This window comes from Schizophyllum commune, assembly GCF_000143185.2.
Source record: "Schizophyllum commune H4-8 unplaced genomic scaffold SCHCOscaffold_1, whole genome shotgun sequence".
Taxonomy (NCBI): domain Eukaryota; kingdom Fungi; phylum Basidiomycota; class Agaricomycetes; order Agaricales; family Schizophyllaceae; genus Schizophyllum; species Schizophyllum commune.
Genome location: NW_026089538.1, coordinates 451,349 through 478,429, shown reverse-complemented (window position 1 = coordinate 478,429; position 27,081 = coordinate 451,349). Strand labels below are relative to the sequence as shown.

At 57.5% G+C, this 27,081-nt stretch overlaps 10 protein-coding genes across 10 annotated transcripts; 5 read left to right on the top strand and 5 right to left on the bottom strand.

The window, feature by feature from the left end:
- Positions 1-78: 78 nt before the first annotated feature.
- SCHCODRAFT_02604417 (Dolichyl-diphosphooligosaccharide-protein glycosyltransferase 48kDa subunit) lies at positions 79-1,684 on the bottom strand. Its single transcript, XM_003036224.2, has 4 exons — positions 1,388-1,684; positions 672-1,333; positions 406-623; positions 79-354 (listed from the first exon to the last, which is right to left on the bottom strand). Exons 1-4 carry the CDS (start codon positions 1,641-1,643, stop codon positions 159-161), a joined length of 1,332 nt encoding a protein of 443 aa, XP_003036270.1. The 5' UTR covers positions 1,644-1,684; the 3' UTR covers positions 79-158.
- Positions 1,685-2,078: 394 nt separating this feature from the next.
- SCHCODRAFT_02674165 (uncharacterized protein) lies at positions 2,079-8,465 on the top strand. Its single transcript, XM_003035410.2, has 16 exons — positions 2,079-2,546; positions 2,598-2,828; positions 2,885-3,196; positions 3,248-3,668; positions 3,724-3,861; positions 3,912-4,207; positions 4,255-4,320; positions 4,373-5,043; positions 5,251-5,764; positions 5,811-6,041; positions 6,096-6,410; positions 6,463-6,874; positions 6,931-7,068; positions 7,129-7,445; positions 7,502-7,564; positions 7,614-8,465. The coding sequence occupies exons 1-16, from the start codon at positions 2,094-2,096 to the stop codon at positions 8,364-8,366; spliced, it is 5,331 nt and encodes a 1,776-aa protein (XP_003035456.1). The 5' UTR covers positions 2,079-2,093; the 3' UTR covers positions 8,367-8,465.
- A 459-nt stretch (positions 8,466-8,924) lies between these two features.
- SCHCODRAFT_02707888 (asparaginyl-tRNA synthetase) lies at positions 8,925-10,696 on the top strand (the record flags this gene model as incomplete). Its single annotated transcript, XM_050347027.1, has 5 exons — positions 8,925-9,148; positions 9,197-9,452; positions 9,503-10,166; positions 10,220-10,378; positions 10,432-10,696. 5 exons carry the CDS (start codon positions 8,925-8,927, stop codon positions 10,593-10,595), a joined length of 1,467 nt encoding a protein of 488 aa, XP_050202640.1. The 3' UTR covers positions 10,596-10,696.
- SCHCODRAFT_02604411 (uncharacterized protein) lies at positions 10,678-12,222 on the bottom strand. Its single transcript, XM_050344106.1, has 2 exons — positions 12,005-12,222; positions 10,678-11,951 (listed from the first exon to the last, which is right to left on the bottom strand). Exon 2 carries the CDS (start codon positions 11,815-11,817, stop codon positions 10,798-10,800), a length of 1,020 nt encoding a protein of 339 aa, XP_050202639.1. The 5' UTR covers positions 11,818-11,951; positions 12,005-12,222; the 3' UTR covers positions 10,678-10,797.
- A 267-nt stretch (positions 12,223-12,489) lies between these two features.
- On the bottom strand, positions 12,490-16,080 carry SCHCODRAFT_01179436 (uncharacterized protein). Its single transcript, XM_050341186.1, has 5 exons — positions 15,853-16,080; positions 14,327-15,799; positions 14,142-14,277; positions 13,999-14,094; positions 12,490-13,949 (listed from the first exon to the last, which is right to left on the bottom strand). The coding sequence occupies exons 2-5, from the start codon at positions 15,779-15,781 to the stop codon at positions 12,952-12,954; spliced, it is 2,685 nt and encodes an 894-aa protein (XP_050202638.1). The 5' UTR covers positions 15,782-15,799; positions 15,853-16,080; the 3' UTR covers positions 12,490-12,951.
- A 1,493-nt stretch (positions 16,081-17,573) lies between these two features.
- On the top strand, positions 17,574-19,518 carry SCHCODRAFT_02604401 (uncharacterized protein). The gene is made up of 10 exons (XM_003035413.2): positions 17,574-17,838; positions 17,891-17,903; positions 17,957-17,981; positions 18,032-18,092; positions 18,150-18,342; positions 18,399-18,480; positions 18,536-18,587; positions 18,641-18,718; positions 18,795-18,871; positions 18,947-19,518. The coding sequence occupies exons 1-10, from the start codon at positions 17,643-17,645 to the stop codon at positions 19,088-19,090; spliced, it is 921 nt and encodes a 306-aa protein (XP_003035459.2). The 5' UTR covers positions 17,574-17,642; the 3' UTR covers positions 19,091-19,518.
- SCHCODRAFT_02604399 (uncharacterized protein) lies at positions 19,092-20,495 on the bottom strand. The gene is made up of 3 exons (XM_050344105.1): positions 20,442-20,495; positions 19,254-20,392; positions 19,092-19,161 (listed from the first exon to the last, which is right to left on the bottom strand). The coding sequence occupies exon 2, from the start codon at positions 20,246-20,248 to the stop codon at positions 19,535-19,537; it is 714 nt and encodes a 237-aa protein (XP_050202637.1). The 5' UTR covers positions 20,249-20,392; positions 20,442-20,495; the 3' UTR covers positions 19,092-19,161; positions 19,254-19,534.
- On the bottom strand, positions 20,446-21,769 carry SCHCODRAFT_02604397 (Metallo-hydrolase/oxidoreductase). Its single transcript, XM_050344104.1, has 5 exons — positions 21,704-21,769; positions 21,615-21,650; positions 21,539-21,563; positions 20,548-21,490; positions 20,446-20,495 (listed from the first exon to the last, which is right to left on the bottom strand). The coding sequence occupies exons 1-5, from the start codon at positions 21,737-21,739 to the stop codon at positions 20,477-20,479; spliced, it is 1,059 nt and encodes a 352-aa protein (XP_050202636.1). The 5' UTR covers positions 21,740-21,769; the 3' UTR covers positions 20,446-20,476.
- Positions 21,770-22,405: 636 nt separating this feature from the next.
- On the top strand, positions 22,406-23,769 carry SCHCODRAFT_02694545 (kinase-like protein; the record flags this gene model as incomplete). Its single annotated transcript, XM_003035414.2, has 5 exons — positions 22,406-22,448; positions 22,511-22,642; positions 22,698-22,849; positions 22,906-23,131; positions 23,189-23,769. The coding sequence occupies 5 exons, from the start codon at positions 22,406-22,408 to the stop codon at positions 23,767-23,769; spliced, it is 1,134 nt and encodes a 377-aa protein (XP_003035460.1).
- Positions 23,770-24,022: 253 nt separating this feature from the next.
- On the top strand, positions 24,023-26,972 carry SCHCODRAFT_02483368 (MIF4G-domain-containing protein; the record flags this gene model as incomplete). The annotated part of the gene is made up of 7 exons (XM_003035415.2): positions 24,023-24,075; positions 24,127-24,739; positions 24,787-25,183; positions 25,232-25,372; positions 25,424-25,572; positions 25,625-26,110; positions 26,163-26,972. The coding sequence occupies 7 exons, from the start codon at positions 24,023-24,025 to the stop codon at positions 26,970-26,972; spliced, it is 2,649 nt and encodes an 882-aa protein (XP_003035461.1).
- Positions 26,973-27,081: the final 109 nt, after the last annotated feature.

Below are 27,081 nucleotides of genomic sequence, written 5' to 3'. Positions count from 1 at the left end.
GAGCGCACTCGAGAGTGGTGCGCGCCATCTCTTAGCAAGGGAAAAGCGCTATGTCCTCGGACGGGGGCACTCGTGGGCGTATGGGACGCAATGGGCATTGGGGCGTGCCATACATACATCCGGGCGTCTGTCTGCCTGCTAAGCTATATGCGACGTGCTCACTCCGCCTTCGCCTTGCCCTTCCGCGAGTCCCGAGTGTCGCTCGCTAACCAGAACGCGGAGAACAGGAAGAACGCGACGCTGGTGCTGATGGCGCCTGTGTAGTACGGCCACGCCGCGCTCAGGAAGCGCGGGTACTCGTCGTGGCGTGGGGGCACGACGGGGACCGTCGTTGAGCTTTGGAGGTGGGTCCAGCTGGAGCCGGTGTCAGCGAGTACAGCAGTCTAAAGGTTGTGTGACACGCACCCCTTCCGCCTATAGTCGACTACGAATTTGAAGACGCCATGGCGGTCCGGCGCGCGGAATGTTGTCGAGTATTCGCCCGGGGTGCCCGGTACAGGAGGCAGCGCGGTGCGGATATGCGGGTCGAGCATCGTGAACTCGAGCTGCAGGTCATTGATGCCAGGGTACGGCTCGAAGGCAGCCGTCTCTGGGTTGTACTTCGAGATTTTGGCGGTGAAGACCTGGTTGAAAGTCAGTGGCCAGACTGTGAAGCTCAGTTATGGGCTCACGATGTTGTCGTTGATTGTGTACGCTTCCTTAGGCTCCGTCGCGTTCACAAGGTGGTGCGAGGTCTCGTCGATGCGCAGGACCATCGTCTCCTGGAACGTCCAGCGAGCAATGTCCTGCACGAACTGCGCATTGCCAGGCAGGCCACCCGTAGGCAGCTCCTTCTGCGCAAACTCATCCGTGAACATCTCCGTACCGCCAACCCACATCACGCGGCCCCCGTTCACCACCTGGAAGCCCGCGACGACGCCCATCGAGCTCCCGGCCCACAGGCCTTCGCCCCCCTTGCCCGCCGCATCGACCACGGCGCTCGCGCCAGCGTCCGTCTCCGTGTCAGTAGCGAAGCTGTGTGCAGGCGCGTTCAGTACGGGTACCAGCAGCGGGTTGTTCCCCAGCGCGAACGGGACGCCTGAGAACCACACCGGCGCGAGGTCCTCGGTCACGATCGGATTCCCTTGCGGCGGCGCGATGGGCACAACTGTACGCGGCCCATTGCGCTCGGGGAAGTGCGAAATGAGGGGTGTTCCGGGCGGGGGGAGGACGAGCGAGAACTCGGCTGCAAGAGTGGAAATGGGCGTCTGCTTGGGTGAGAGCGCAATGAGGAGGTTGGTGTTCTGCTTCGCCAGCTCAACGAGCGTTTGGGGGGTGATGTCCTTTGCGGGGGCTGGGGGGATTCCGTCAGTGGGTCTTCAGTGCTGCGCACGGACGCACGACGCACTTTTGGTGTCAGGCGCAAAGTAGACGACGTGCGCAAACGTTGGGTAATCATCCTGGATAATAAGAGGAGCCTCGTCCTTCGGCGCGCGGAAGGTGAGCTGGTATCCCTGGCTCTCGAGGCCATTGAAGAAGGTCGTGTAAAGGTCCCGGTTCTTGGGGTCGACGACAACGAGCACAGAGTTCCCCGTGCTCGACTTGGCGACCACGGATGATAGTAAGCCCAGAAGGCAGGCCGCGAGTCTAAAGAGTCCTCGCATGATGTACGGGTGAGGCGACCTCTGGTTGGGGAAAGGTGAACTTCAGGTGCGCCACGTCGCGCGCAGACGCGCCTCCAGATCCCACGTGGCGGGAAGCTCGGCCCGATGCGACGCTTGCACTCCGAAATTAGACCTTCAAGCTTGTCCTGAGCCATGTCGGTCAACAATCTACTTCGTGCTCGTTCTGTTCAAGCGGCGACTGGTAACTGGCTGCCTTGATGTCCTGGGTACATACTCAGGTTATTAGCATGCCCCTAGCGGAGCCAAAGGCTTGACGCCGCCTTTTGACGTCAAGAAAAGCATGCAGGCTGCGCTCCTCGCCTGCAAAGTGTAATTTCTGACCCTTGACTCACACTCTCATCTTTGTCGATCCCTTGGTGCTACGTGTATCTCTCTCTGCTACCGCAGCGCTGCCCTGTTCTGCGAGTCTTCACGCGCAACTAAGTCAGCATGATGCGCAGCGCGGCTGAGGAAGCCTCGCACGACACCGAACATGCGGATTACATCCAGGTTGCGAATACAGACTTGTTCCTGCAGAAGCTTTTCCCTGTACCCTCGGACATCGTCGATGAGGTTATGGCGGCTCTGCAGAGCCCCGTTGTTGGGTCAGATTCACAGGCAAACACTGAGCCAGTCTACGCCGAAGGACGCTGGACCGACTTCCCCGCTGACGACAACACTGCGGCAGCTGAGCTGTATCCGGCATTCGTTCGACTGGCGAGACGCGTTGCCGAGGAGGTGGAGAAAACCCTTCCGAAGCGGCCAGCGGACGAACAGCGCGTGCTGTGCAGTCGCTGGCACCATTACCCAAACGTTGAGGGGTCCGAGTCCGAGGATTCTGAACTGGCGACGTGGCCGGGTTGTTTACTCGCTTTCGAATCAGCAACGAGTGAAGAGAGCCAGGTACGCCTCTTGTGTGCATGGCGCATCGCATCCTCCTAACTACCCCGCTAGGACGATACGTGGTGGCTGCAGGTCATCGCGGTCGTCGAGGCGAAGCAGCACGACAGGCAGGATTGGACAGAAGTCGTGCAGCAGCTTCTCAATCACCTGAGACAAGTCCTCGTCGAACAGCAGAACCGGCGCTTCGTCTTCGGCTTCGCTCTCAGCTCGAAGCAGATATCTGTGTGGCTGCAGGACCGCTCCGGCGTGCTGGGGACTGAGGTTCCCATCAACTTCTGCGAGGTCATCTTTACTTTCTTCTCTTGAAACGGCAGTTTTGATTGATACTTCGTCCATAGGCGCCCGAAAAACTAGTTCAGCTATTGGCCGCATTCGCCTACCTTCCTGCGCATCGTCTTGGGTTCGATCCGGATATGCGACTGTATCGCGGCCCCAATGAGGTTCCCCTGTCTCCGTACCGCATGTCGTCCTCACCGAAGACGTACATGTGCTCGCCTCAGGATACGCACTGGGTCGTTACCCTGGGCGGCACGGAGTATATCACGGCCAGGGCTGTAAACACTATGTATGATGGGCTATCCGGAAGCGGAACCCTCGTGTGGGTAGTCGTGAAGTACGACGATAGAAACAAGCCTCCGCCAGACCGTGAGGTATACGCTTCGCGCTCGTCTCCTCCATTCCATGCTAATCTTTTTGATCAGTTATATGTTCTTAAGCAACAGTGGCACATTGAGTGCGAGGTCGCGGAGGCGACGCTTTACAAGATGGCGGGAGCCGGGTCTGACTGCGTCGGCAAGGTCATCGACGACGAAGATGTCCAGGTCGATGGCCAGGTCGACAGCACGGCGGGAGCGATACGTCGCGATCTTCGGCCGTCTGCGCCAAAGACAGGCTCGAAGCGTTCTCGGCTTCAGGCCCGACTCGATGCGCGACGCGGACAACGGCATCCTCTCCAATACGTCGAGGGAGGCGCGGGCGTCGAGCGCTTCGTCGTAGGGTGGCAGGACGGCAAGCTCTCCAACCGCATCCGCACGCGCATCCTCATGTCCACTGTCGGTCACCCCATCAAGTCCTTCGCTGACCGCCGTGAGCTCGTCCGCGCGATGATAGACGCCATCAAGGGTGAGTGTTCACCACTAGGCCTGGTGTTGGTGCGCGTATTGACACTTTCGCGTAGGCGACAAGTACCTGTATGGACACGGCGTTCTTCCTGGTGATGTCAGCCCGGGAAATATTTTGATACGTGGCCTAGAGGACAACGTCCCTGTGACGGGCGGATGCATCATAGACCTCGACCGAGGGAAGAGGAAAGCGGGTGAGTCCTCGAGAAAACAGCTTCCTTACGGAACTGAACGCCATATCCAGCCTATACCTTGCCGCGTCCAAACTACGACAACGAAAACTTCGCCAAAGGCCTGGAGCAGGTCAAGGTCATGGTACCTATGAACGTCCGATTGGACTCGAAGTCCTCTGCCGAGATCTGCACACTTGCATTGCGCGCAACCTCGCGCCGGATCGGTGAGAGAAGCGAGGATGTCCGCAGAGCAAGACTTTTGGCCATGAACTACGTTGAAGTCGTCGCTGCGTACATGCACGATTTCAGGCAGGTGTCACGGGAACATGCTTTTACCCCCCAATCGTTGCACTGGGACGTCGACTTGGTGAGTCATTGTACGGGAGGACGTTTTGCGATGCTCATGGAGCTCAGGAAAATCGCAATCACTTCACTCGGTCAGTTTCTGACGACAATGACCACCCGGACTGGACTCGCTCGGTATGTGATTTTTTGACTGTAACTGTATAGGTGCTGATGCGACCTTAATCAGGGGACCGTGCCCTACGTCAGTCCTGAGCTCCTGGGCGACCGGGCGGCAGTGTTTGTCGAATACGCAGTCAGAATTCCGGCTGAGGACATCTATCCCGATGCTGTCCACGACATCGAAGCTTTCCTCTGGGTCCTCGTCTATATATGTGTCACTCGCAGCGGTCCCAAAGGCGAGCGGCGCGAAGAGTTTTCTGTCGATCCCAATGAGGTAGAGGATCCCGACAAGAATAGAGCGGTAAAATGCTTGCTTGGAGTCGCCGCGAACTGTTTCGACAACGAAGATCAACGGGTTATACGTGGGTACAAGGCAGACCTACACAAAAACGGTCTCCAGGCGCTCGAGCAGCGCATTCTCCCGTGCTTCCACGGATACTTTCAGTCATTCAAGGACGCCGTGCGGGCTCTCTTTCAGCTCCTACAGATCGCTTACAGGTTTCGTGCATACGAGTACCTCACCATTCACGACCGTGCCATCGAGGTCCTTAACGACCTTTTGACGAAGCTGCAAGCGCCAGAGTACGATGAGCAGGAGAACCCGGCGACCGTGGCGGAGCTGAATAGGAGAGAGGAGTTTTTCGACGGCTTGCGGAAGAGTATCGACTACCTATCTGCCGAGCGCGAGACCCCAGAGTCTCCCAAAACAATCAAAACCCTGAAATCGGGTGACGCCCAGTTCCACAACCCGCCCGCAGCCAGATGCGACTGAGCATGTTACGAAGAAAAGGCGCTCGGGCTGTCATGTATAGACGTGGATATGGAGTAGAATTCCGCCTGTGAGCATGTTTTTTATTGCCGGAGTATCTGGTGTATCGTATAGATATTTCTTATGCTACTCTCGGGCGAAGATCAACTTCGTTCACGTGATGATGCGTGATCCAGGATCCTAAGTGCCGCTGCACGCGGCAACGACGTTGCTTCCTGCCATCTTGTTGGCTCACAGCGTCTTTACTTCATCGTCATGATGAATGCCGAGTTTGAGGCGAATTTCGCTGAGGAGACGGCTGAATGCTTTCAGATCGCTCAAACGGATGACTTCTTATCGAAGATGTTTCCCGTTCCCTCCCACATCGTGAACAGAGTAATGGAGGCACTGGGGATCATAGAATCATCGCAACCACCCGCCGCAGGCTCGATCCATGCTGATGGCCGCTGGTCCGCTTTCCCGACTGACGACAATGCGAAGGAGGACGAGTTATACCCAGCGTTCATCAAGGTTGCCAGCCGCATCGCCGAAGAAGCTAGGAAACTGGTACCTGATGACGAACATCGCATCCTGAGCAGTGTTTGGCGCGACTATCACACCAAATCACCAATGTCAACCAGCACTACCGCGCCGCGTACGCGCCCTCGCTGCTTACTCGCTCTTCGAAGCCTGGAAGATGAAGGGGATCAGGTGCGTTGCTCTCGCATTCTCCTGTCACATATTCTCAATCTCGCAGGACGCCATCTGGTGGTTGCGAATCATAATTGCAGTCGAGGGCAGACGAAAAGACCAGGAGTCGTGGGCTGACGTCGTGCGCCATCTGCTTGGATATCTTCGTCAGATTCTGGTGAAGCAACAAAATCGGCGTTTTGTGTTTGGTTTTACACTTGGGCTCGGACAGATATCGGTCTGGCTTCAAGATCGCTCGGGGGTTTTAGGGACAGACGTACCTATTGACTTCCACAAAGTGCGTTATCATCTGCAATTATCTGATTGAAGTACTGACCCAAGGTCTTCGAAGGGCCCCCGTCAAATCGTTCAGATCATAACTGCGCTTGTCTATCTTCCTGCGCATCAACTGGGATTTGATCCGGATATGAAGTTGTATCTGGGCCCTGAGCGCAATCCTCTTCCACCGTATCGCCTGGTAGAGTCCCCGATGGACAGAATGCGCTCGCCGCATGATACGCATTGGGTCATCACCCTGTCCAGCACGACGTACATCACAACTAAGGCCATGAGCTTAATCCGCTCTGGAGAGATGCGCGGGAGTGGAACCATCGTATGGGTCGTCATGAAGTATGATGAAAGGAAGAAGCGCTCGTCTGAACGCAAGGTATACACCTGCTGAACCATGTCTTCCTACTCGCGTTGACCGTACCTGGTAGTTGTATGCTCTCAAGCAACAATGGCGCAAGGAAAACGAAGTCTCGGAGGCCGACCTATACGAACTGGCAGGAACTGCGTCTGACTGCATTGGGAAGTTTATCGCCAGCGAGGATTCTCGGATCGACGGGATAGTTGATAGCACTCTAGGACCGATACGTTGTGGTCTCGACTCGGTTCCCCCATCCTTGAAGCGTTCTCGAAGCGAAGCTCTCCCAGATGAGCGTCACGAGCCACACCTCCTTATCCATTGCACCCAGAACGGAGCGGTCATCGAACGCTTCGTGGTCCGAGATGAGAACAGGGTTATCAACCGCATTCGTACCCGTATCCTCATGTCGACGATTGGCCATGCCATCACGTCCTTCGCCGATCGTCGCGAATTGGTGGGCACGATCTTAGATGCTATTAAGGGTGAGTTCCCCATGTCAAACGCACGACTATTGTTGTCCATACTGATCATTGTGTAGGCGACAAGTACTTGTACGAACACGGCGTTTTACCCTGCGATATCAGTCCGGAAAACATCATGATACGTGGGCTAGAGGACAATGTTCCCGTGACCGGCGGATGCATAATAGACCTCGACCGAGGCAAGAGGCAGACCGGTAAGATTCGTCACACAGCCTGCTCACATTCACACTAATTGTGTCGTGTCCCCGGTCAAGCTGCCCCTGACCGGAGTATTCCCAAATTCGACGATGATCTGCTCGAGACCGCTCTGACGGATGTTGAGGATGACTTGCGCAAATTGAGACAGCGCGGTCGATTCCCAGCAATAGTTGATAAGGAGATTTGCAGACGTGCACTGCGGGCGATCACTCGGCGAGTGGATCCAGAAACCCTGGAGGGTTCGTCAATCCTCGATATCTCGCTCAACGCTGTCAAGTACATCGAACAGGCCATCTCATACAAGCAACATCACAGGCAAGCACCACCCAACCTGGATTATTCCATAAACACATTGCACTGGGATGTTGATCTGGTCAGTCGCATCTAGAATGATATTTCTCGATGTTAACAATGTCTCTCATGACACAGGAGAATCGCCCAGTCTTCACCCGGTCGGCGATATTTCGTGATCATCCAGACTGGTCTCGTTCGGTGCGTGTACTCATCCTCGGTACAAGGCCAATTTCTAACCTCATCATAGGGCACGCTTCCATACATCAGCCCAGAGCTTTTGGGCGCTCGTCCACAGGTACTAGTGGCCGGCTCCATTGATACACCGCCCGAGGACATCTATCCAGATGCCGTCCATGACGTCGAGGCCTTTTTCTGGGTCCTCGTCTATATCTGCGTCACTCGCAGCGGTCCGGGAGGTCGGAGACGCGAAGAGTTCCTGAAGAAGCCCGACGACGTGCTGGACCCCGATCAGCGTAGGGCGGTGGAATATGTGCACGAAGTCACCGCGAACTATTTCGACAACGATGATGCGTCGCTTCATCTGAAGTACAAGGGCGAGCTCCATAAGAAGGGTCTTCCGGAGTTTCAGAGGCTCATCTTCCCCGCCTTCCATCGCTACTTCTGGCCATTCAAGCGCAGCTTGGAAGCTCTTTTCCAACTCCTCCAACTCGCTTATAGATACCGCGGCTATGAATACTGCAGTATTCATGATCGTGCCATCGAAATCCTGGCCGACCTGTTGGAGATGTTGGCAGCGCCCGAGTTCGATGAAAGCGCGACACCAGCGAACGTAAAGGAGCTGGAGGAAAGGGCGGATTTCTTCCCCAAGTTACAGAACAGTATTGATCGACCGCCGCCCGTCAAGCGCGACGACCCGACCTCGCCCAAGGTGTCCACTTTCAACAGAAACCAATCGTCAGCGCCTTCCCAGTTGTCCGTTCCAACAGACGCTGCAGCCACGCATGCTCAGAAGAAGCAGAAGCGTTCGGGGGATTATTAGATTTCTATGTGTTCGTGGATTGGGAACGTCTCTGCCTCACTTCATATAGGCCTAATATTGTTGTCATGTGACTGAAATACAGATTTGATTACTTCTCTTCAACTACGTCGCCCCAATTCCGTGAGTTCGCCAGCGAGGAGTGAGTGTCGGGCCGACGATTGGGCGTAAAGATTTTGGTCATTATTTGGCTCGGCCTACTACCTTTGACACCTATCAAGCCTTACAAGCGTACAGTCTTTGGTCGCACGCCTTTCGATTCCTTCGAACCCTATGGATCTTCATCTTAAGACTTGCAGTACAATCGGTTCTGCAATCCCAATCAGGGTGTCCCGCGCACCTTCTAATCATTATATTTACGCTACATTGTCATGCTTTGAAAGTCAGATGCGTGATAATCTCAAGAGAATACAATGTACTTCATTTACACATACCACAATCTCTTTCGCACTTAAGTCCCCATCTTGCAGAATTTTGTCTCGCCGACCGAGTTGAACTTGAGTCACAACGTGACAACGCGTGATTGAAGCGCGATCGAGCGCGTCGCGCCTCCGCGCGCCAATGTTCTTCTCCCGCCGCTTCGCATCTCAGTACGCCCCTCGACGGCTTCCTCCTACTATCAAGGAGATATTGGGGTCCAACATACCTCAGGAGACGTCTGTATCCCTGAATGGCTGGATAAAGTCCATACGAAAGCAGAAGAGGGTCTCTTTTGCTGTCATCTACGATGGGAGCAGTGCGAAGGGCATTCAGGCGGTCTTCCCTAACACCCTGAATGTGAAGGAGTGCGTGGACAGGCCTCAGTCAATTGAATCATACTGACCGTACTGTAGCCTCACAAATGGCTCGAGTGTACGACTGACTGGCAACCTCGTCCCCTCGCCAGGCTCCGGTCAGGCCAAGGAACTCCAAGTCAAGGCCGTGGACGTGCTGGGAGCATGTCCGCAGGAGACGTATCCTATCCAGAAGAAGGACCTCACCAATGAGTATCTACGAGAGAACGTGCATCTTCGAGCACGGACGACTGCGATAGCCGCTATGCTTCGGTTAAGAGACTGCCTTCACCGGTCGATACATGACTACTTGAAGGTGCGTATCAATACTCTTCAATTTACTGCTATGGCTTACAGGCGCAGTAGAGCCAATCCTTCGTCCATGTCCACGCTCCCATCTTGACCGCCAACGACGCCGAGGGCGCCGGCGAGACCTTCCGCATCGCCCCGGTTGCCGCCCACCCCGATGCACAATCCACAGAAACCCAATCCCCCACCGAGTTCTTCGGCGCGCCCGCCCATCTCACGGTCTCCTCCCAACTGCACATGGAGGCCTTCCAGGCCGCCCTCTCCCGCGTCTACACCGCGAACCCCGCCTTCCGCGCGGAGCGCAGCCAGACGAGCAGGCATCTCGCGGAGTTCTGGATGGTCGAGCCGGAGTGGACGTTGACGGAGGGGATCACGGAGGTCTGCGACGTGACGGAGGACTTGCTGAGGGATATCGTGAATAGGGCGTTCGTGGAGTGCGCAGAGGATATCGAGGCGCTTCACGCAGTGGGGGGACGGCTGGAGCGGCTGGAGGCACTGAAGGCGGCAGTGTCGCCGGATACCCTACGTTGGCGGCGCATGACTTACACGGAGGCCGTCGAGACGCTGCAGCGAACTGGCGTGAAGTTCAAGCAGACCCCTACCTGGGGCGCGTCCTTGTCTTCTGAGCACGAGCGGTATCTGGCGGAGGAGGTCGTGAAGGGGCCTGTGTTCGTCACGAACTACCCGAGGGAGATCAAGGCATTCTACATGCGGGTGGATGGTGAGTGCAGTCGATCCTTCTTCGACAACGTTTTGCCTAACGTCGACCCTCAGATCCTTCCCTCCCGCGAGAACAGCAAACCGTATCCTGCTTCGACCTCCTCGTCCCGCACATGGGCGAACTCGTCGGGGGTAGCGTGAGGGAAGAGCGGGCGGACGTGCTCGAGGAGAAAATGCGCGAAGAGGGCATGATCCTGCCAGAGCAATCGTCAGGTAAGTCGAGAGTTTGTATACGTATTCCCGCGCTTTTGCTAATGCAGAAGTAGACGAAGGTCCATACGCATGGTATCTCTCGCTGCGCAAATTCGGGGCAACGCCGCACGGAGGCTTCGGTCTGGGCTTCGAGCGTTTGGTGAGCTGGGTGGGGGACGTCGACAGCGTGAAGGAGTGTATACCGGTTCCGCGGACGGTCGGGCGTATCGACTTGTAGCAGAAGGGGAGCCACGCTTGTAGTAGGCACTGTCCCGTCATAGCTCGCAATCCCACCTCATGCTTTAGCAAACACCAAAAGCAACGGGAGTGATCCAACGTATATATGGTGCTGCATGAGGGTGTACAATCATGATCATAACTTAAGAATCGCCCCAGGAGAAAATAATAGTAGTACATAGTTTGCGCGAGTCCAGTGTTCCTCAACCTGTTATCAGCCGCATCGTATCCCAGCTATTGCCCGCCCGCACCAGCCCCCTGAACCACGTCTTCCCAACCGGCAAGAAGTCTACATGCAGCACGCCCTGCGCCTTGATCGACTCCTGCTCATTCCTGGTCTTCCCCAGCCCGACGCGCTTGTAGAACGCCCGCGTCACCTCCTTCTCCTGCGCCATCGTCAGCGCCTCCCAGTCCCTGTGCGAGATCCGCCGGTGCAGCGCCGTGTGTATCGCGATCAGCACGTCGCCCAGCTGGATCGGCGGCACGCGCACGTTCGCCGCGCCCCCGGGGTACTCGAGGTCGATCGGCCACTGCGGGAAGTGGTCGCAGACGATGTGCAGGCGCGTGATGGGCGGGTGCGTTGCGGGCGTCGCCATGTCATGCGAGGAGGGCGGGACGGTCTGGCCGCCGGGGAGGAGCCGGCGCGGGGAGAAGACAGGCAGGGAGAGGTCGAAGATGAAGTCCTTGGGCGGGTTATCCGCGTTCAGCCACGGGTGCAGCTGCAGCGCGGGCGAGAAGGAGGGGCCGACGGGGTAGGGCGAGAGCAGGCCCTGCGGGGTGACCCAGTCTGGGGTGTAGGGCGAGTAGGGTGTTTGGTAGGGCGACGGGTTGGAGAAGGAGTGGCGCCGGCCGTGCGAGAGGGCAGGCGTGGCGAGATATTGCGGCGGAACCGCGGCGGGACTGTGCCATGATGGGCGTCGCTCGCGGGTGTAAGTGTCGTCCCGCGCTGCCGACCAGCCTGGCAGCTGCGCTGGTGCATGGTAGGGCGACTGGTGTGGCGAGTGGTATGGCGAGTGGTACGGCGTGTGATGGGGAGTATGGTACGGTGACGCGCCAGCAACTGGCCCTAGGCGAGGCGAGCCGGGGAGGGAGGCTGCGTTACTGTACGGCGATACCGGGAGGTGGGGGTCGGGGACGAATGGCGAGAACTCCTGGTCCACGAAGTAAGGTGTGAGGTACGCATTGGGCGGATATTCCGGAGAGTAGACATAGGGTGCAGACATGGTGGGCGGAGTAGAGATTGCGGTGGGTGTTAGGCGGCGGGTGGGATGACAAGGCAGGCGGCACGATGCAGCAGCTCGAGACTGCTATATGTAGAGCACTGGGGGGAAGTGCTATGCAAGTGACTGTATGGTAGCTGCGGCTCGTCAGTACGACGAGACCTCGTCAAGCAGTGAAGGCGGGACTCACAGCGGCCCGCTGCTCTGTGCCTCGATGCAGAGATCCTCCTACAGAGACCTGGTTCAAAAGTCCCGTCGTTTGCGCGGATGGGGACGATAGATGTGTGCGCTCAAGGGGAACCGGCGAGGGAGCTCCTGAGATGCTGGCGACTAGCAGATGAAGGTCGGAAACAAGCAGCGATGATCAAGGGGAGATGGGCGCTCAGGAGCGCCGAAGCTTATATCGATCAGCTGCCGTACCTACGCTATCACTGGCGCCTATTCAGAAGATGCCGTTTAGACGCCCATCCTGCATGTTGGCGAAGGTTCTTGAGGGATACGAAGACACTGCTCGTAGCCCAGCCTCAAGAAGAAGACCCGAACATCGCACAGCATGGCGGCAGAAAGAAAGAGTTAGCCAGAAGGTAGACGAGTCGTTTCTTTTCCTTTTCTGGCATAATCAACACCGAAAAGGCACGAACGGTTTTGGACCCACAACCACATCGCGGACCAAACAAAGACCACTTCATGGCATTAGGACATGGGTTGCGCAGGGATTTCGACTTCTATACACAGATTTGTACAACAGTAAAATAAGTAGAGTAGTCGTAGACGATGTGGCAACAGGACGGAACACCGAGATGAGAACACAATCTTCTACAGGAGTACTGTATGTATATAGACAATGTGTGACTGGACGCGCAAAGGACAGGCAGAGACGATGTATGTATGTGAATGTATGTACAGTGGTATGCATGTGAATGAGAATAGACAGAGAGAAAGAAAAAGAAAAATGCAGGAACGCGTGCTCCAGCGAAGAATTGGCGTACGCGAGCAAACGATTATGCCGATATAGGAAACATAGGAAGCGAGCGAGCGGTGGCACCTCAGCGGGTCAACACGTTATGTACTTTTCCCTGGTATCTTGCAGTTTGCGCTGCGTGGTGGAGGCCGTCACCGAGCGCGCGTCGATTCTGGTCACCTCACCGGGTACACCTCCTGGCGCGCGATGCTATCCGGTTCTGGGGGATCCACCAGCGAGGCGTCCTCCAACTCATCATCGTCAACTTCTTCGTCCTCTCCCCAACCATCTTCCGCCTCCGCGGCAGCGAGCTCGTCCGCGAAGAGGTTCTCGCCGTTGCCCACGAAGTTACCGCGTGAGAACATGTCGTCGCCGTCCTGCGACAGAGCCGCATCGACTGGTAGTGGAGACAGCTGCCCGTCCGACAGTCGCGAGGGCATGTGCGACTCGCGGGGTAAGCTACCTGGCCCACTCGCCGGCGAGTCGTGCAGCGGGCGGTCCTCGTCGAAGGCGTCAATCGGCGTGCCAACATCCCCCGGTTCGTTACGCCTGAACCACGCGCACGCCCAGAATGCCCGACTCCCCACCCGCATTCGACGCGACGTATCGCGTACAAGCAGCCCCTCTACCACCTCCCGCAACTCTGGGCTTAGCGCCAGGCGCGCGCCCATCAGCTCCTCCGGCGTGGCCGTATCATCGCGCGCCATCGACGTGTCCTCCCGCGCTCTGGCCGTCGGATCTCGCACCATGACGGTGCTGTCGCGCTCCATCGTCCGCACCTCCTGCCGCCGCCCTCTATCACCTTCCCGCACACCCTCGGGCCACGACCAATCGCCGCGGGCTACACGCATGAGCCACTTGCGCCGTGCAACGGGCGTGGGCTCCGCGCCCTCGCCAAATGGCAGACGTCTACATGCTAGTGCGTATAGAACGACGCCGCATGCCCAGGAGTCTGTCAGGCGCGGGTCGTAGCCACCAGACGTATAGGTCGTGCTCGTGACAAGTTCGGGCGCTGCATAGGCTTCGCTACCGCATTTCGTCTTGAGTAGCGGGTTATCGGGGTCGATGAAGCGCGAGAGGCCGAAATCGGTCAACTTGACTAAGGGCTGCGTCGGGTTGTATGACGGGTGCGGGTTCTCCTCGGATGGAATAAGAGGGGCTGCCAGTAAGATATCTGCCAAGCGGTTAGTCAGACTATACTGAACCCCGATAAGCGAGCTTACTTTCGAGCTTGATGTCACGATGAACCAGCCCAACGCCGTGCATCCAGCCAACGGCCTTACTCAAGTCTGAAAATATCTTCCGCGCCGTGGTCTCCGCTGCAGAACGTCAGTAAAGCACCTAACCCATGCCATCGCGGACTCACTCAAGGAGTCATACCCTGCGTCGCTATTGACAAGACCTAAGAGATCGCCTCCGGGTAGATAAGGCAGAACCAGCGCGTGATAGTTAGTCGTCGTGAAGTATGAGAGCAGCGGGGTGATGTTGGGGTGGGATATGTGCTATATGGCCGTCAGTCGCCAGTCGCGCGTTCATGCAGAAAGGACGTACTCGCAAGACCTCCACCTCGCGAATGAAGCTCACTCGCGTTCGGTCCCTCTCCGAATCATCCGGCGTACCAGTACTAGTGCCCTCCAGCACGCCACGCGACGTAAGCTTGACCGCGACAAGCTTGTACTTCGGTTGTACACGTGAAGGCCTTTCATCGTCGCTGGCCAGGGAAGACGTCGCACGATCACTCTCGGAGGGCTCCCTATTCCTCCAGACCCGCTCGAGCGATGATGTCGGCGGCAATAGGAAGAAGGACACGTCCTGCATTGACGGATTGGGCGAGATACCGAAAGAAGGCGATCGGGGCGGAGGGGACGAGGGCATGTCCCCGTCGCGCTCGTCGAGGTAGATACTCTTGTTGTCCTCGCTGCCCGTCTTCCTGTGCTTGCTGGGCCCGCCGTGCTGCGTAGGCACGAGCCCAGGGACACGTTCTGGGCCAAGACCTAGCTTGGCTGCAGTTCGCGGGCGGGGAGGCGCTATCTGCGGCAACGGCGGCGCTGATGAATCGGCGGTGTTCACTTTCGACTTGACGCTGGCCTTCCGTGATACCGATGCGCTCTTTACGCTATCGTCCGACCTTTGTCTTTGGCGCACTGAAGAGTGACGAGAGACCGAACGGTTCGATAGGCGAGATGACGTCTTGCGCTTGATCTGCCGTAGACTGCGCTTGCGCTGGATATCCAAAGACACTTCTGAGAGGTCCTCTGCCAACCATACGGACGAAAATGTGCCCTGCCCTAGTGGGCTGACAAGCCGTAAACGGACGCCTGGGTCGTCGGAAGCTGTCGACCTAAGTATGTGGCTGGGATGTAGAACGTCATCGTTGTCGGAGAGCTCTTCCTTCTGTACGTGATGGCCGGAGGTGACACGATCGGGAACATAATGAGGCGCCTTGGGCGTTTGTTCCTCCGCCAACGCACACGCCTTGGAGAATGTCGGTTCGAATGGATTTGGTCGCGGCGTCGGCTCTCCTTGCTCGGCTCGCTGAGTCGTAGCATGGGATGGCACGGTAGGCGAGGGGAGATCGCGAAGCGTGAAGCCATTGAAGTTGTCGGGATTGATGTTCTCCAACTCGAGGTGCATGAAGCCACGGCGGTTGCGAACCGGGGGCGGAAAGAGCAGCTTCCTGCTGTCGTCGCGCGCGTCCATCACGGGAAGGACCTCGATCATGGGCGGGGGCGGGGAGCTCGCGGCGGCGAAGAAATCGGCAGTGCGGGACCGCGGCTGGTGGTTCTCGCTCACGACGCGGCGTTTGGGCGAGGTAGCCGGGGGCAGAGTCGGGGGGAGAGTGGGGGACGGGGATCGCGTGCCGAAGGGCGAGCTGAAGAAGGCGTGCGTCTTGGAGCCCGAGCTTGGGGGCGGCGTGGTGGAGGGGGACGGCTCGGCGGGGAGGGATATGTCGGAGAAGGTAGAGCGCGAGGAGGACGCGCTAAGCGACGGGGCGAAGACCGACATGCTGTGGCTGCTGCTGCGCTGCGGGTGCGCGTGTTGAGCAACAAGTGGGCGTTTGACGACGAATGACATACTGGACGAGCCGTCAGCGGGACACCTGCAGGCTGCTGCTCCACAATGCGAGGCCGCTTCGGACCGCGCGTCGTCTACACAGGGGCTTCGGCCGCTACTTGCTGCGGCTCTGGGCGTGTACCGGGGGGGATGGGGGACGAGGAGATGGACGAGGAGAAAGAGATGAGAGTCGAGGACAGGGACGCTGACAGTGACGGAGCATCAAGCGCACATCAGCTCGGATGATGAAAGCAGGATGAAAGGACCTGATTCCGCAAGTCCGCCCGACGCCGTTATCCCACGTGTAGGCTCCGGTCCGATGGTGTAGAAATATCAACCTTACACGTGATCGTATACCGCTCAGTCATCGCCTGGGCGAACGTTCCTTGACTCTCTTCAGTACGTATCGCAATGGAGCAGAGATTGGACTCAACGAATTTAGCGAAGTCGAACGAGCGACTTCCCCGCGAAAGGGTCGGAGAATATCCTCCACATGGATCCCCGACGCAGCCGTTTCATCCCCATGGCCTTGAGCGACGTCGATCCTTCGGACCGCGCGATGAAGAGGGCTCGAGCCGTGCGGGCGTCGTATCGTTCATCAGCGTATCGCCTAGAGCTGAGGACAAAAAGTTGCTGTTGGGTGACGCCAGGTGTTCCGATGAGGGTATGTCTCCGTCCGAGCCTTCACTAGCTTCACTCGGATCGTTCTTGGCGTCTTCGGAAATGGCGGTCAGACAGGGTACAGAAATGACGTCTGGGGGACTGACGATCGTCCAGTGAAGGTTCCTGAAGCTCTAAATTGCGGAGACGCCCGAATGAAGCAAAGATGATATCAAGTTCGCCGACGTCAGTTTCCTCGCAAAGCTTGTAGGTGTTGACAGAGATCTTGTCGATAGAGCCCCGAGATCTGAGCCCCGATGAGGCTCTGCGTGATCTTGAAAAGTTGCCGCGGAGTGACCAGCCAGTAGGGGGCGCGCAGGTGGATGCAGAAAAGGACTTGAATTCACCAAAGTCGGCGAGCGTCGTAGAGCTTTCATATCCCCCAAGCAACGTTGTAAGTACTGTTGAGTCGGGCAAGTTCAGTGCACACAGAAGTCCGCCACTATGCTGGGGAGAGTTGTAGCGAGTATATGCGCTATTTAACAGGTGAGTGTGCATCTGAAGTCTTCCGAGAATTCCTCAGCTGTCCAGGTGCAGACGCAGTCCTTCCCATAGTCATTGGGATGAATATTCACAACGATTCACATGGAAGGAAGAGACAAGGGGCGTTTGGAAGATGAGATGAACGCGTCCAGCAAGACACGCACTGGCTGAGGTGACGTCAAGTCGCGTGATCGTGTTGCTTCTGTTGACTCGGCAAACCCCGGCGAGTTCAACTCCAGCGCAGGCCCTCGAGTTCGGCTCGAAAAGTTTCCTCTCTTGCCAAATGAATCACTCATCCTGCTATACTTCGGGGAGACAGAGACAAAACCCTCTGATACTCGTGTATTCAATTGAAGTGTCCCCCTTCCAAGCTCACCTGTGCAGGCCTCGATCTGTCGCACAACAACATAATGAGCACCCGCGCTTCAGTCATGGAGCGGAATGATACACTTAAAAGCAAAGATTGATGCCTATGGCGATGAAGGAGAGGATGCGCGTATTGAGCCCAAGGCGTCGCATCGCGAGTCGCGAGCCCCAGGGTCGGATCCCACGGTCCGGAACCCCGGCCGACTTCGCACACAGGCGATACATCGCCACCGGTGCTTGGCGGTCGCGCAGCCGCAGTGCTACAAACTGCCTCGGCCCTCCGTCCTCCTTACCTCCTCCCATCATGTCCCCCTCGCCAGTAATGCCTACCTTCTCCCCCCATGCGCGCGCCTTCGTCGACTCCGCGGCCTACCTCCTTGCGCGCGACGCGGGATCGGATCTGACGCCCAACACGACGCAGAGGAATACGCTCATCGTCGCCGCGGTGTATATTCTCGTGATCGCGATTCTGTGGCACGTTCCGTATCTGAATATGATTAGTGAGTGGGTAGAGGGAGGGAGAGGGATGGAAGGCTGACCGTGTTCGTGCAGTTTATCCGTTCAAGTAGGTCTTGTTCAGCGGTGTGGCGCGAAATACGGAGCCTAATGTGACTTTAGGTTGCTAACAGTTGGTTTTCATGAGGTACGTCTGCGATCTCGTGCTATGAAGGGTCCCAAGCTTACCACTCGCAGATGAGCCACGCCTTCGCGGGCCTCCTCACCTGCGCGCACATCCACTCGATCGAACTTGACCGTACGTCCTGCCAGCTCTCACCCTACTTCAACCCCCTGATCCGGCCTCCCCCTCCAGCGAACGAAGGTGGTGCCACCTCAATGTCTGGCGGCATATCCTGGATCACTCTCCCCGCGGGGTACCTCGGGTCTTCCTTCATCGGCGCCTGCCTAATTGCGTGCGGCTTCAACACCAACGCGAGCAAGGTCGCCTCCATCGTCCTCGCTGTATTCTTCCTGTTCACCTTGTGGTGGGCAAGGAGAGATTGGCTGTAAGTGGAACCTCTTCCCTGTGTTAGGCCCTCGGCTAAGTAGCGACGCCGCACAGAACATGGGTCCTCATCCTTGGCATGTCCGGCCTGATCGTACTCTTCTGGTTTGTGGCGGGCGGTGTAGCACTGAGGTATCTGGTACGCATCCTTCCTCTCCCTTGCTTTCTAAGTTCCCTTACCCCTCCATGCAAAGGTCCTCTTCATCGGCGTTATGTCCTGCCTCTACGTCCTCTGGGATGTCGTTGGTATGGCCTGCCTAGAGTTCGCTTCTGAACCCGCTCTAACACCACACCCACAGATGACACCATATCCCGAAAGATAAACTCGTCCGACGCATCCCAGTTCGCCAAGATCTGTGGCTGCTGTCCGTCGCAGGGTGAGTCGTACGATTCTTCATCTCTCTCCTTCCTTTCTCGCCTATTGTTTCCGACTCTGACCTGTCCTTCACTCAGTCTGGGGCGTCCTCTGGCTCCTCATCGCCTTCGTGTTCTTCGCGCTCGGCATCATCGTCGGGTTGGCTGCGTTCAAGGTATGTCGAGTCGCTTCTTCCTTTCGTGTCTTCCTCTACTGTTACAACCGTGCTCACTATACCCTACCCCTCCAGGAAACCGCCGCCGAGCAAGCCGAGGACTCAGAGCACTTCCTCCCCGTCCCAGGATCCGACAACGGCGCTGCAAGTCTTGGGAGCCCGATAGGGCTGTCGTTGACCTTGCTCGCTGTTGGGGTGAACGCTGTGTTGGCGTTGTAGGCCTCGGCGGCGTTGTTAGCCTCATCACGAGCCCCCTGCTGCGAGCTGCGAGCTACCACCAACTCTATCTTGTATGTATAACATCCCGCGTGCGCCACGAAGCGCCGCTGCTATGTCACTATCTATTGAAACGGACTTCGCTAACGTTGACGAATTATCTCAGTACCCTCTACGGTATACCACGTTGTTTATAATGAATGATGATACCCCGCCTGTGCGAGGTGTGTAGCGCGTGTGCTGGACATTGAACAGCCGGGTATGTGTAGTGCAAGTGTGGTGGTATAGGTTGGTATCATATCCTGGGTATATCCCGTCCACTCTCCGTGCGTCGTCCTAACGACCATCCTCTTACCCCTCTCCCTCACCCTTCATACCCTCCCTTTCCCTCCTCGCCTCCTACCCCCTCTTCCCCATCCCCCACCCCTCCTACCCCTTCCCTCCACCTCACAACCCACACATCGCGATATTGACCTGCCGATAGGCCGCCTGCACGACCCCGAGCTGCACGCCGTGCCCGCACGTGAGTTCGTTCATGGCGGTCTTGGAAAGTGTCGCTTCTTCGAGGGAGGCGAAGACGACCTCGTCGATGCCGGTCATGGTGTCGGGGGCGGGTGCGTCGGCGTGGTCGATGGCGAGGAAGAAGATGCGGCGGGAGGACGGTTTGGCGGAGGTAGTGGTGGTGGCGAAACCAGACTGAGGCTCGTCGACAGTCGCGCCCGAATCGTCAAGTTGTGCGGTACTGCCCGCATCCGCACCCTTGGTATCGCCCACGACCTCATCCTGGGCCGACGCATCCTGCCCCGGCGCCTTCGGCCACTCCTTCGCCCCCGCCGCACACTCATACCGCAGCTCCCAGCACGTCGCGCACGCGCTCGAGTTCCACGCCGCCACGGCGAACACCGCGCCAACGAACGGGAAGCTCGGCAAGGAGGCGAAGGTGGGGAAGCCGAGGGGGATGAGCCCGCGCGCCCCGTCGGAGCAGGCGACGGCGGTCATGGGGGTGGTAGGGGTGTCGTAGATGGGGTCGAAGCCGACGCGGAGGGGGGCGAAGCCGGCGGGCAGAGTAGGGTTGGTGGATGTTGCGGATGTGTAGGTAGGAATTGTCCCGAAGGCAAAGGCGAGACCACAGACGGCGAGCATAGAAAGGCGGGCCGGCATAGCTTGTGCGTTGAGGTAGGCGGGAGGTCGAGCGATGAGGTAGTAGAAGGAGCGACCGGCCGGCGGACGAAGAAGGAAAGTGGCGGCTAGGAGCCTGTTGAAAAGCTAAATTGGCAGCAACTGTCAATGTCACGGTGTTGTCCGCTTTCGAAGCCTAAATGAAAAGGGTACAATTCCAAGAGAACATACATACAAAGGCAGATACATGGTGGTACATTGAACGCTACTTCAATAGCGGCTAGCGGCGCTATGGGTTGAAGTTAGTGCGACATTTGTGGCAAAGAAATTCACGCACTCACTGCTTCCCTATGACCTCCCACTTCGCTTCCAGCCCTTCGATCTCTCCAGCTCGCCGCACGACGCCATCGACCTCCAACTTTCGCAGATGCAGATTGACGCTATAAGCCGCGGGCTCCCATAAATTCTTGGGGTAGTCCTTGTAGATGACCGCGACAATATCCCTCGTGGTGATCGTGTTCCCGTCCGCCAGAGCCCCGTCGCTCTGCAATACTGCGATGATCTGCGACTCCCGCTCTAGCCGATGCTTGATATACGTCTCGATCGTCTGGCACCCGTCCTTCACCACGGGTCCGTGGCCGGGATAGAGGACAGTGTACGCCGCGCCATCTCCAGCGGCGCAGAAATCGAGCATCTTGCGCAGGCTGGCGAGGTAGGCGGAGAGGTCCTCGAAGACAGCCGTGCCTTGCCCGAGGACGGAGTCGGCGGTATACAGGGCGCCGTCCTGGGTGATGTAGAGCGCGATGGAGTCGGTAGTGTGTCCGGGGGTGTGGAGGACTTGGAGGGTCGCGGAGCCGTCGGCGGTGGTGAGGGTCTGGCCGTCGGAAAGGTCGTGAAGATGCGCTCCGGTAAGAGACGGAGTATACGAGTCGGTTGGCAGCGAAGCGAGGATGGAAGGAAGCTTTAAGTGGGAGGAGAAGCTCGAAGGCACGCCAGACTTCGCGTCGAGGGGGTACTTGTGCAGGCGGGGAGGGACGAAAGGGAGAGACGGGTTCCTTTCGTTCCAGAGATTACGCAGAAGCGCGAGTACGGAGGGCAGACCGCCGACATGGTCATGGTGCCAATGGGAGATAATTATGTCGGAGACGTCGGGCTTATTTGGGTTTGCAATTTGCGCTTCCTGCTTCAGTGCAGACTCGAGCACGGTTATGTACTCCTCAAGGCCCTCGCCGGTATCGAGGAGTATGTAGGGGTTGGCTGTGCCGATTAGGTAGGTATTTGTGCCTTCATCCGCACGTTAGCGATATGTGGATTAATGAAGAGAGATCCTACCTTGCAGAGTGAATTTGCCTGGGTTCTTTCAAGACGAGAGTCGGTCTTTGGATACGTTGAAAGCTACTCCGGCACTTACTTGACCGAGTACCCGGACGACGCGCTCGCTGAGCTGGCGAGGACGTTAGGGATGTAGGAAAAATACAGAAGTGTCTTCACACTGACCCTTGCGATAGAGGGAAGACTCTCAAGCTTATCCATGTCGTTCAGAGGTCGTACCGTCGAGATGGAGGAAGAACGCAAGTCGAACCTTTAATAGAGTAACGTGATTAGTGATGATATCACTGGGTCTGTGACGACACAAACAAGTACAATGTGAACGGACGCTTTGCCCTCATCGCCGTTCGCTATTCACGACCACCACACATCATCATTATTCCAGTGTCAGAAATGACAGTCAAACCAAACAAAAGGAACACCCTTTTGGCGAACGCGAGTGCTCATTTTTTTAGTATGTCGATGTACACTTGCAGCACTAAACGGTGCGTGTAGTATGACTGGTGTTACATATTCATCCGACGGAGCTCGTGACGAGGCGAGATGGGACGAGGAAGAGTGCCCTCTGGCGCACTGTCTGAACGCGGTCACAAGCCGCATGTACCTCGTCTGTAACACCGACAGAGCCAGCCATAACCACCAAAGCCAGGAATCCACGACGCACCCGAATACACAGGCGGACAACGGGCGGCTAAGGGTCTATAGCCACGATACCTAGCCGTGGGCGCGCACGCGTTCGTACTTCAGTTACCTGCTGGCCATGGACCACGTGCATTCGGGACCGGGTGCATGAGGACGCTAGCAATTCTCTCCTGGTTATTCTCTCTCTCTCCTTTCAGTTCATCCTATGTCAAGTTCCTTCGTTACTCGATGCGACTCTACCTGGACAACCTCATAGCTAGCGGTGGAAACGGTATGTAACATCAAATCTGTGGCAACAACTTCGGCTGAGGCCAAGGCTCACCACCCGTACAGGAAGGGTATATCGTGCCCACACGACGGACACCCCGCACCCCGCGATATACGCTGTGAAGAAGTCGCACACCACCAAGCTCGTCAAGAATCCCATGCTTCTCCACGAGGCATGCGCTATGTTACACCTCCAAGGTATGCACGCCCGCCGCATGCGCAACGTTAACTGACACGATGACTCGACTTGCAGGGCACCCAAGTATTCCCAGAGTCTACGCTTGGGGTAAAACCCAGTACTACGAGTACCTCGCCCTCGAAGAGCTGGGCTCGGACATCTACGAACCATTGAAAAGTGGGTCGGGACTTACGATGCTCAACCTCGTTGCCTTGACGTGCCAGATGGTGAGTACGAAGGCTTCCTTCTGGCGTGACGGCTTTCATTCAACTTCTCCCTGAAGATTGACGCGTTGGAGTACGTTCATTCCCTTCACCTTGTCCACTGCGACGTCAAGCCCGGCAATTTTCTGTTCGAACGCCATCCCACTGGTAGAATTAAGCTCATCGACTGGGGATTGGCGAAGATATACCGCGATCCCGCGACTCGTCTGCACAGGCCTCAGGATTCCATTCCTACTTTGATCGGCACCAGAACATACGCAAGCATCAACGTGCACTATCATGTTCGTAAGTGTAATCTAGACCGCAAGCGAAATATGACCTGACGAGCATCCCCCACTTCAGGGCCCACTCGTCGGGACGACATAGAGTCTCTTGCGTATACCATCCTTCTCCTTCTCTGCGGCAGTCTGCCCTGGCTGGTATGCAGGCGGAATAACGAGGCTTACTTGCGCGAGAAGCTCAAGTGGTCTGGGGCCATCATCGCAAACGGATACCCATCCGTTTTCGGCGCTTTCCTCGACTACGCGCGCACCCTAGCATTCGACGCCGAACCCGATTACTCGGGATGGAGGCGCCATTTCAAGGCCATAGCACCTGGACTTCCCGAACCGTCGCTGTTTTCTCCTTCTGATACGAGTGCTCGTGTGGGGCAGCATTATTGGCCGCCCGTAGTGCACCCCGTGCCTGCAGATCCTCCGCCGAACAGCGAAGCCCAAGAGATATACGGTGACGATGACAATTGGGTGCCCACGTCGACCTGGGCCAATCCTGTGAATGTTCCGGACGACGATTTGTTGGGGAACGAATTGAAGACGGTTTCAAGGTGCTTAGAAAGGATCGAGGAGACACCTGGGATGGATGAGCCTTGGCTTCACGAGGCGATTGGATATCCTCCCGAGACGATTGTTCAGTGTTGGATTTGACTGGTAACGCAGCCTCAGCGGTGGCTATTCACTGAGCTATCCTGTCATGTATCCGCTTGATTATCTTGCGATGTATACACAAAGGCTTTATGTACAGTGGAATTTCTACATTTTGCCATCCATATACTGTCGGACTCCGGGAACGCGATTTAGTGATGAAGTCACTGGATCTGTGACAAACAAGTGCAACGCGAACGGACGCTTTGCCCTCATCGGCGCTCACGTTTGCGTCGACCCACGACCACCGCACACCATGTCCGCGTCGCCGTCGAGCGCCATGTCTGTGGACGCCCCGAAGCGTAAAAGGTGTGTGAACAGTGTACTCGGCATCGTTAACACGACTAATAGCAACCAAAGGTCACCCTCAGAAGACGGCGAACACGATGCACCGCCAGCGACACGGCGGCGCTCGGCGTCCCCCTTGCCTGACGGGATCCCTCGCATCAACGACCCCGACCCCGTCCGCCGCGCGGAGCGCGAGCGCCAGCTCGCGGCACGTGTCGCCGCGCTCGAGCTCGAAAAGAGCGACAAGCCAAAGGAGAAGGAGAAGGACCCGGAGGCGGATGCGAAGGCCGAGTTCCAAAAGCTGCTCAACACGCGCTCTGGGGGCGTCTACATGCCCCCTGCGCGCCTGCGTGCGCTTCAGGCTGCGGCGGCATCCGACAAGTCGAGTCCGGAGTACCAGCGCCTGGCTTGGGATGCACTGCGCAAGAGCATTACGGGTATCGTGAACAGGGTGAACACGCTCAACATCAAGCAAGTTATTCCGGAGCTCTTCCAGGAGAACCTGATTCGGGGGCGGGGCCTGTTTGCGCGGAGCATCATGAAGGCGCAGGCAGCCAGTTTACCCTTCACGCCCGTCTTCGCGGCGCTCGTGGCGGTCATCAATACGAAGCTGCCGCAGGTGGGCGAGCTGCTGCTCACGCGGCTGATCAGTCAGTTCCGCAAGTCGTTCAAGAGGAACGACAAGGTGCGTCACAATAGTGTCTTCATATGCTTTTGCTCACAATGCTGCAGACGATATGCCATGCGGCCACTACGTTCATTGCTCACCTTGTCAACCAAGGAGTCGCCCACGAAATCATCGCCCTCCAAATCCTCGTTCTGCTTCTCGAACGCCCCACGGACGATTCCATCGAGATCGCCGTAGGCTTCATGCGCGAGGTCGGCGCCTTCCTCCAGGAAAATTCACCAAAGGGCAACACCATCGCCTTCGAGCGCTTCCGCGCGGTCCTCAACGAGGGAAAAATCAGCCACCGCGTGCAGTACATGATCGAGGTGTTAATGCAAGTCCGCAAGGACCGCTACAAGGACAACCCCATTATCCCGGAAGGCTTGGACCTCGTCGAGGAGGACGAGCAGATCACGCATCAGATCCACCTTGAGGAGGAGCTTCAGGTGCAGGAAGGCTTGAGTACGTTGCAGATATGCTATCATGGTTCTGTACTGACGGTGTTCGCAGACATCTTCAAGTTCGATCCGAACTACCTGGAGAACGAGGAAAAGTACAAGGCTATCAAGGCGGAGATCCTCGGCGAAGGCTCTGACGATGAGGAGGAATCTGGCTCTGAGGAATCTAGCGAAGAGTCTGACGACGAAGGAGGTACGTTGTTATATGCTCGTTTCTCTCGCCACCTGCTAATTGTGTGTCCAGTTGCGGAAGAGAAGGAGGGCATCGAGGACAGGACGGCCACAAACCTCACCAATCTTCGCCGCGTCATCTACCTCACCATCATGAATGCGCTGAACTATGAAGAAGCGGTACATAAGCTGCTCAAGGTTCAGCTCAGCGAGGGTCAGGAGGTAAGGCATCCCGCCTAGCTTGCGCTTGTACCGTGCTGACCCGCCGCTGCAGATCGAACTGGCGAAGATGATCATCGAGTGTTGTTCGCAGGAGCGCTCTTACTCGACCTTCTACGGCCTCGTTGGCGAGCGCTTCTCGAAGCTTAACCGCGTCTGGACAGACTGCTTCGAGGAAGCCTTCACCATCTACTACGACACCATCCACCAGTACGAGACGAACCGGCTGCGGAACATCGCGCGCTTCTTCGGGCACCTGTTCTCCTCGGACGCGATCTCGTGGAACGTGCTGCGCGTGGTGAAGGTGAACGAGGACGACACGACGTCGAGCTCGCGCATTTTCATCAAGATTATGATGCAGGAGATGATGGAGGCGATGAGTCTTAAGGGGCTGGCGGAAAGATTGAAGGACCCGGAGATCAGGGATGCGACGAGGGATATGTTCCCGATGGATGTGCCGAAGAACACAAGGTTCTCGATCAACTACTTTACGAGTATCGGGCTGGGTCTGGTGACGGAGGAGATGCGCGAGTATCTGAAGGTTCGTCGTCTGTCTGCCCCGCGTTCGTACTGAACGCTGACCTTGTTCGCAGAATGCGCCGAAGATCATCATGGAGCAGCGCCGGGCGATGTTGGAGAACGAGTCCTCGAGCTCCGATTCTGACTCTTCAGATTCGGATAGCTCGTCGGATTCTGACTCTGATTCCGACTCCGACTCGGACAGCGATGACGATCGCTACCGCCGCCGCTCGCGCACGCCGCCTCGCAAGCCTCGGGACTCGCCCCCACGTCGCGGCAGCCGCTACGAGCGCTCCGTGTCTCCACCCCGTCGCCGTGGGGATTCGCCGCCCCGCCGTCGTGGGGACTCGCCGCCTCGGCGTCACAGGGACTCCCCTCCTCGTCGCCCGTCACCGTCTAGGTCGCCTCCTCCTCGCCGCCGGGGTCGTGATGACAGCGTTAGCCCTCCGCCTCGCAGGCGTAGGGACTCGCGAGCTATGGATGACTCTCCGCCGCGCAGGCGTGACTCGCCTCCGAGGTACAGGGACCCCCCGCCCAGGCGTCGGCGGGGTGACTCTCCTCCTCGCCGTGTACGGGACGACTCTCCACCTCGTCGCACTCGCGATGACTCCCCTCCTCGTCGTCCGCGCGATGACTCGCCGCCGCCTCGTCGTGCCCGTGATGATTCGCCACCTAGGCGCTATCGGGATCGCTCCCCTCCGCCTCGCCGTCGTGGCGACTCTCCGCCTCCTCGCAAGGGGCGTCCCGTGTCGCCTCCTCCTAAGGGCGCACGCACGCCACCGTACAACAAGAGCGATAGAGGGTACGAGAGGGACGGTGGCCGTGCTGGGGACAGGTCGCCTCCGCCGCATTTGCGAGACCGTGACTACGACAGGCGCCGGTGATGAGAAGTGGGTGACAGCTGCATGTACGGGTACCGCAGTGTTCTCAGATGAGTAGTTCGACTGTGCAGTACCGACAGGCATACCTTGTGCGGCTTTCGAATCTTACCAC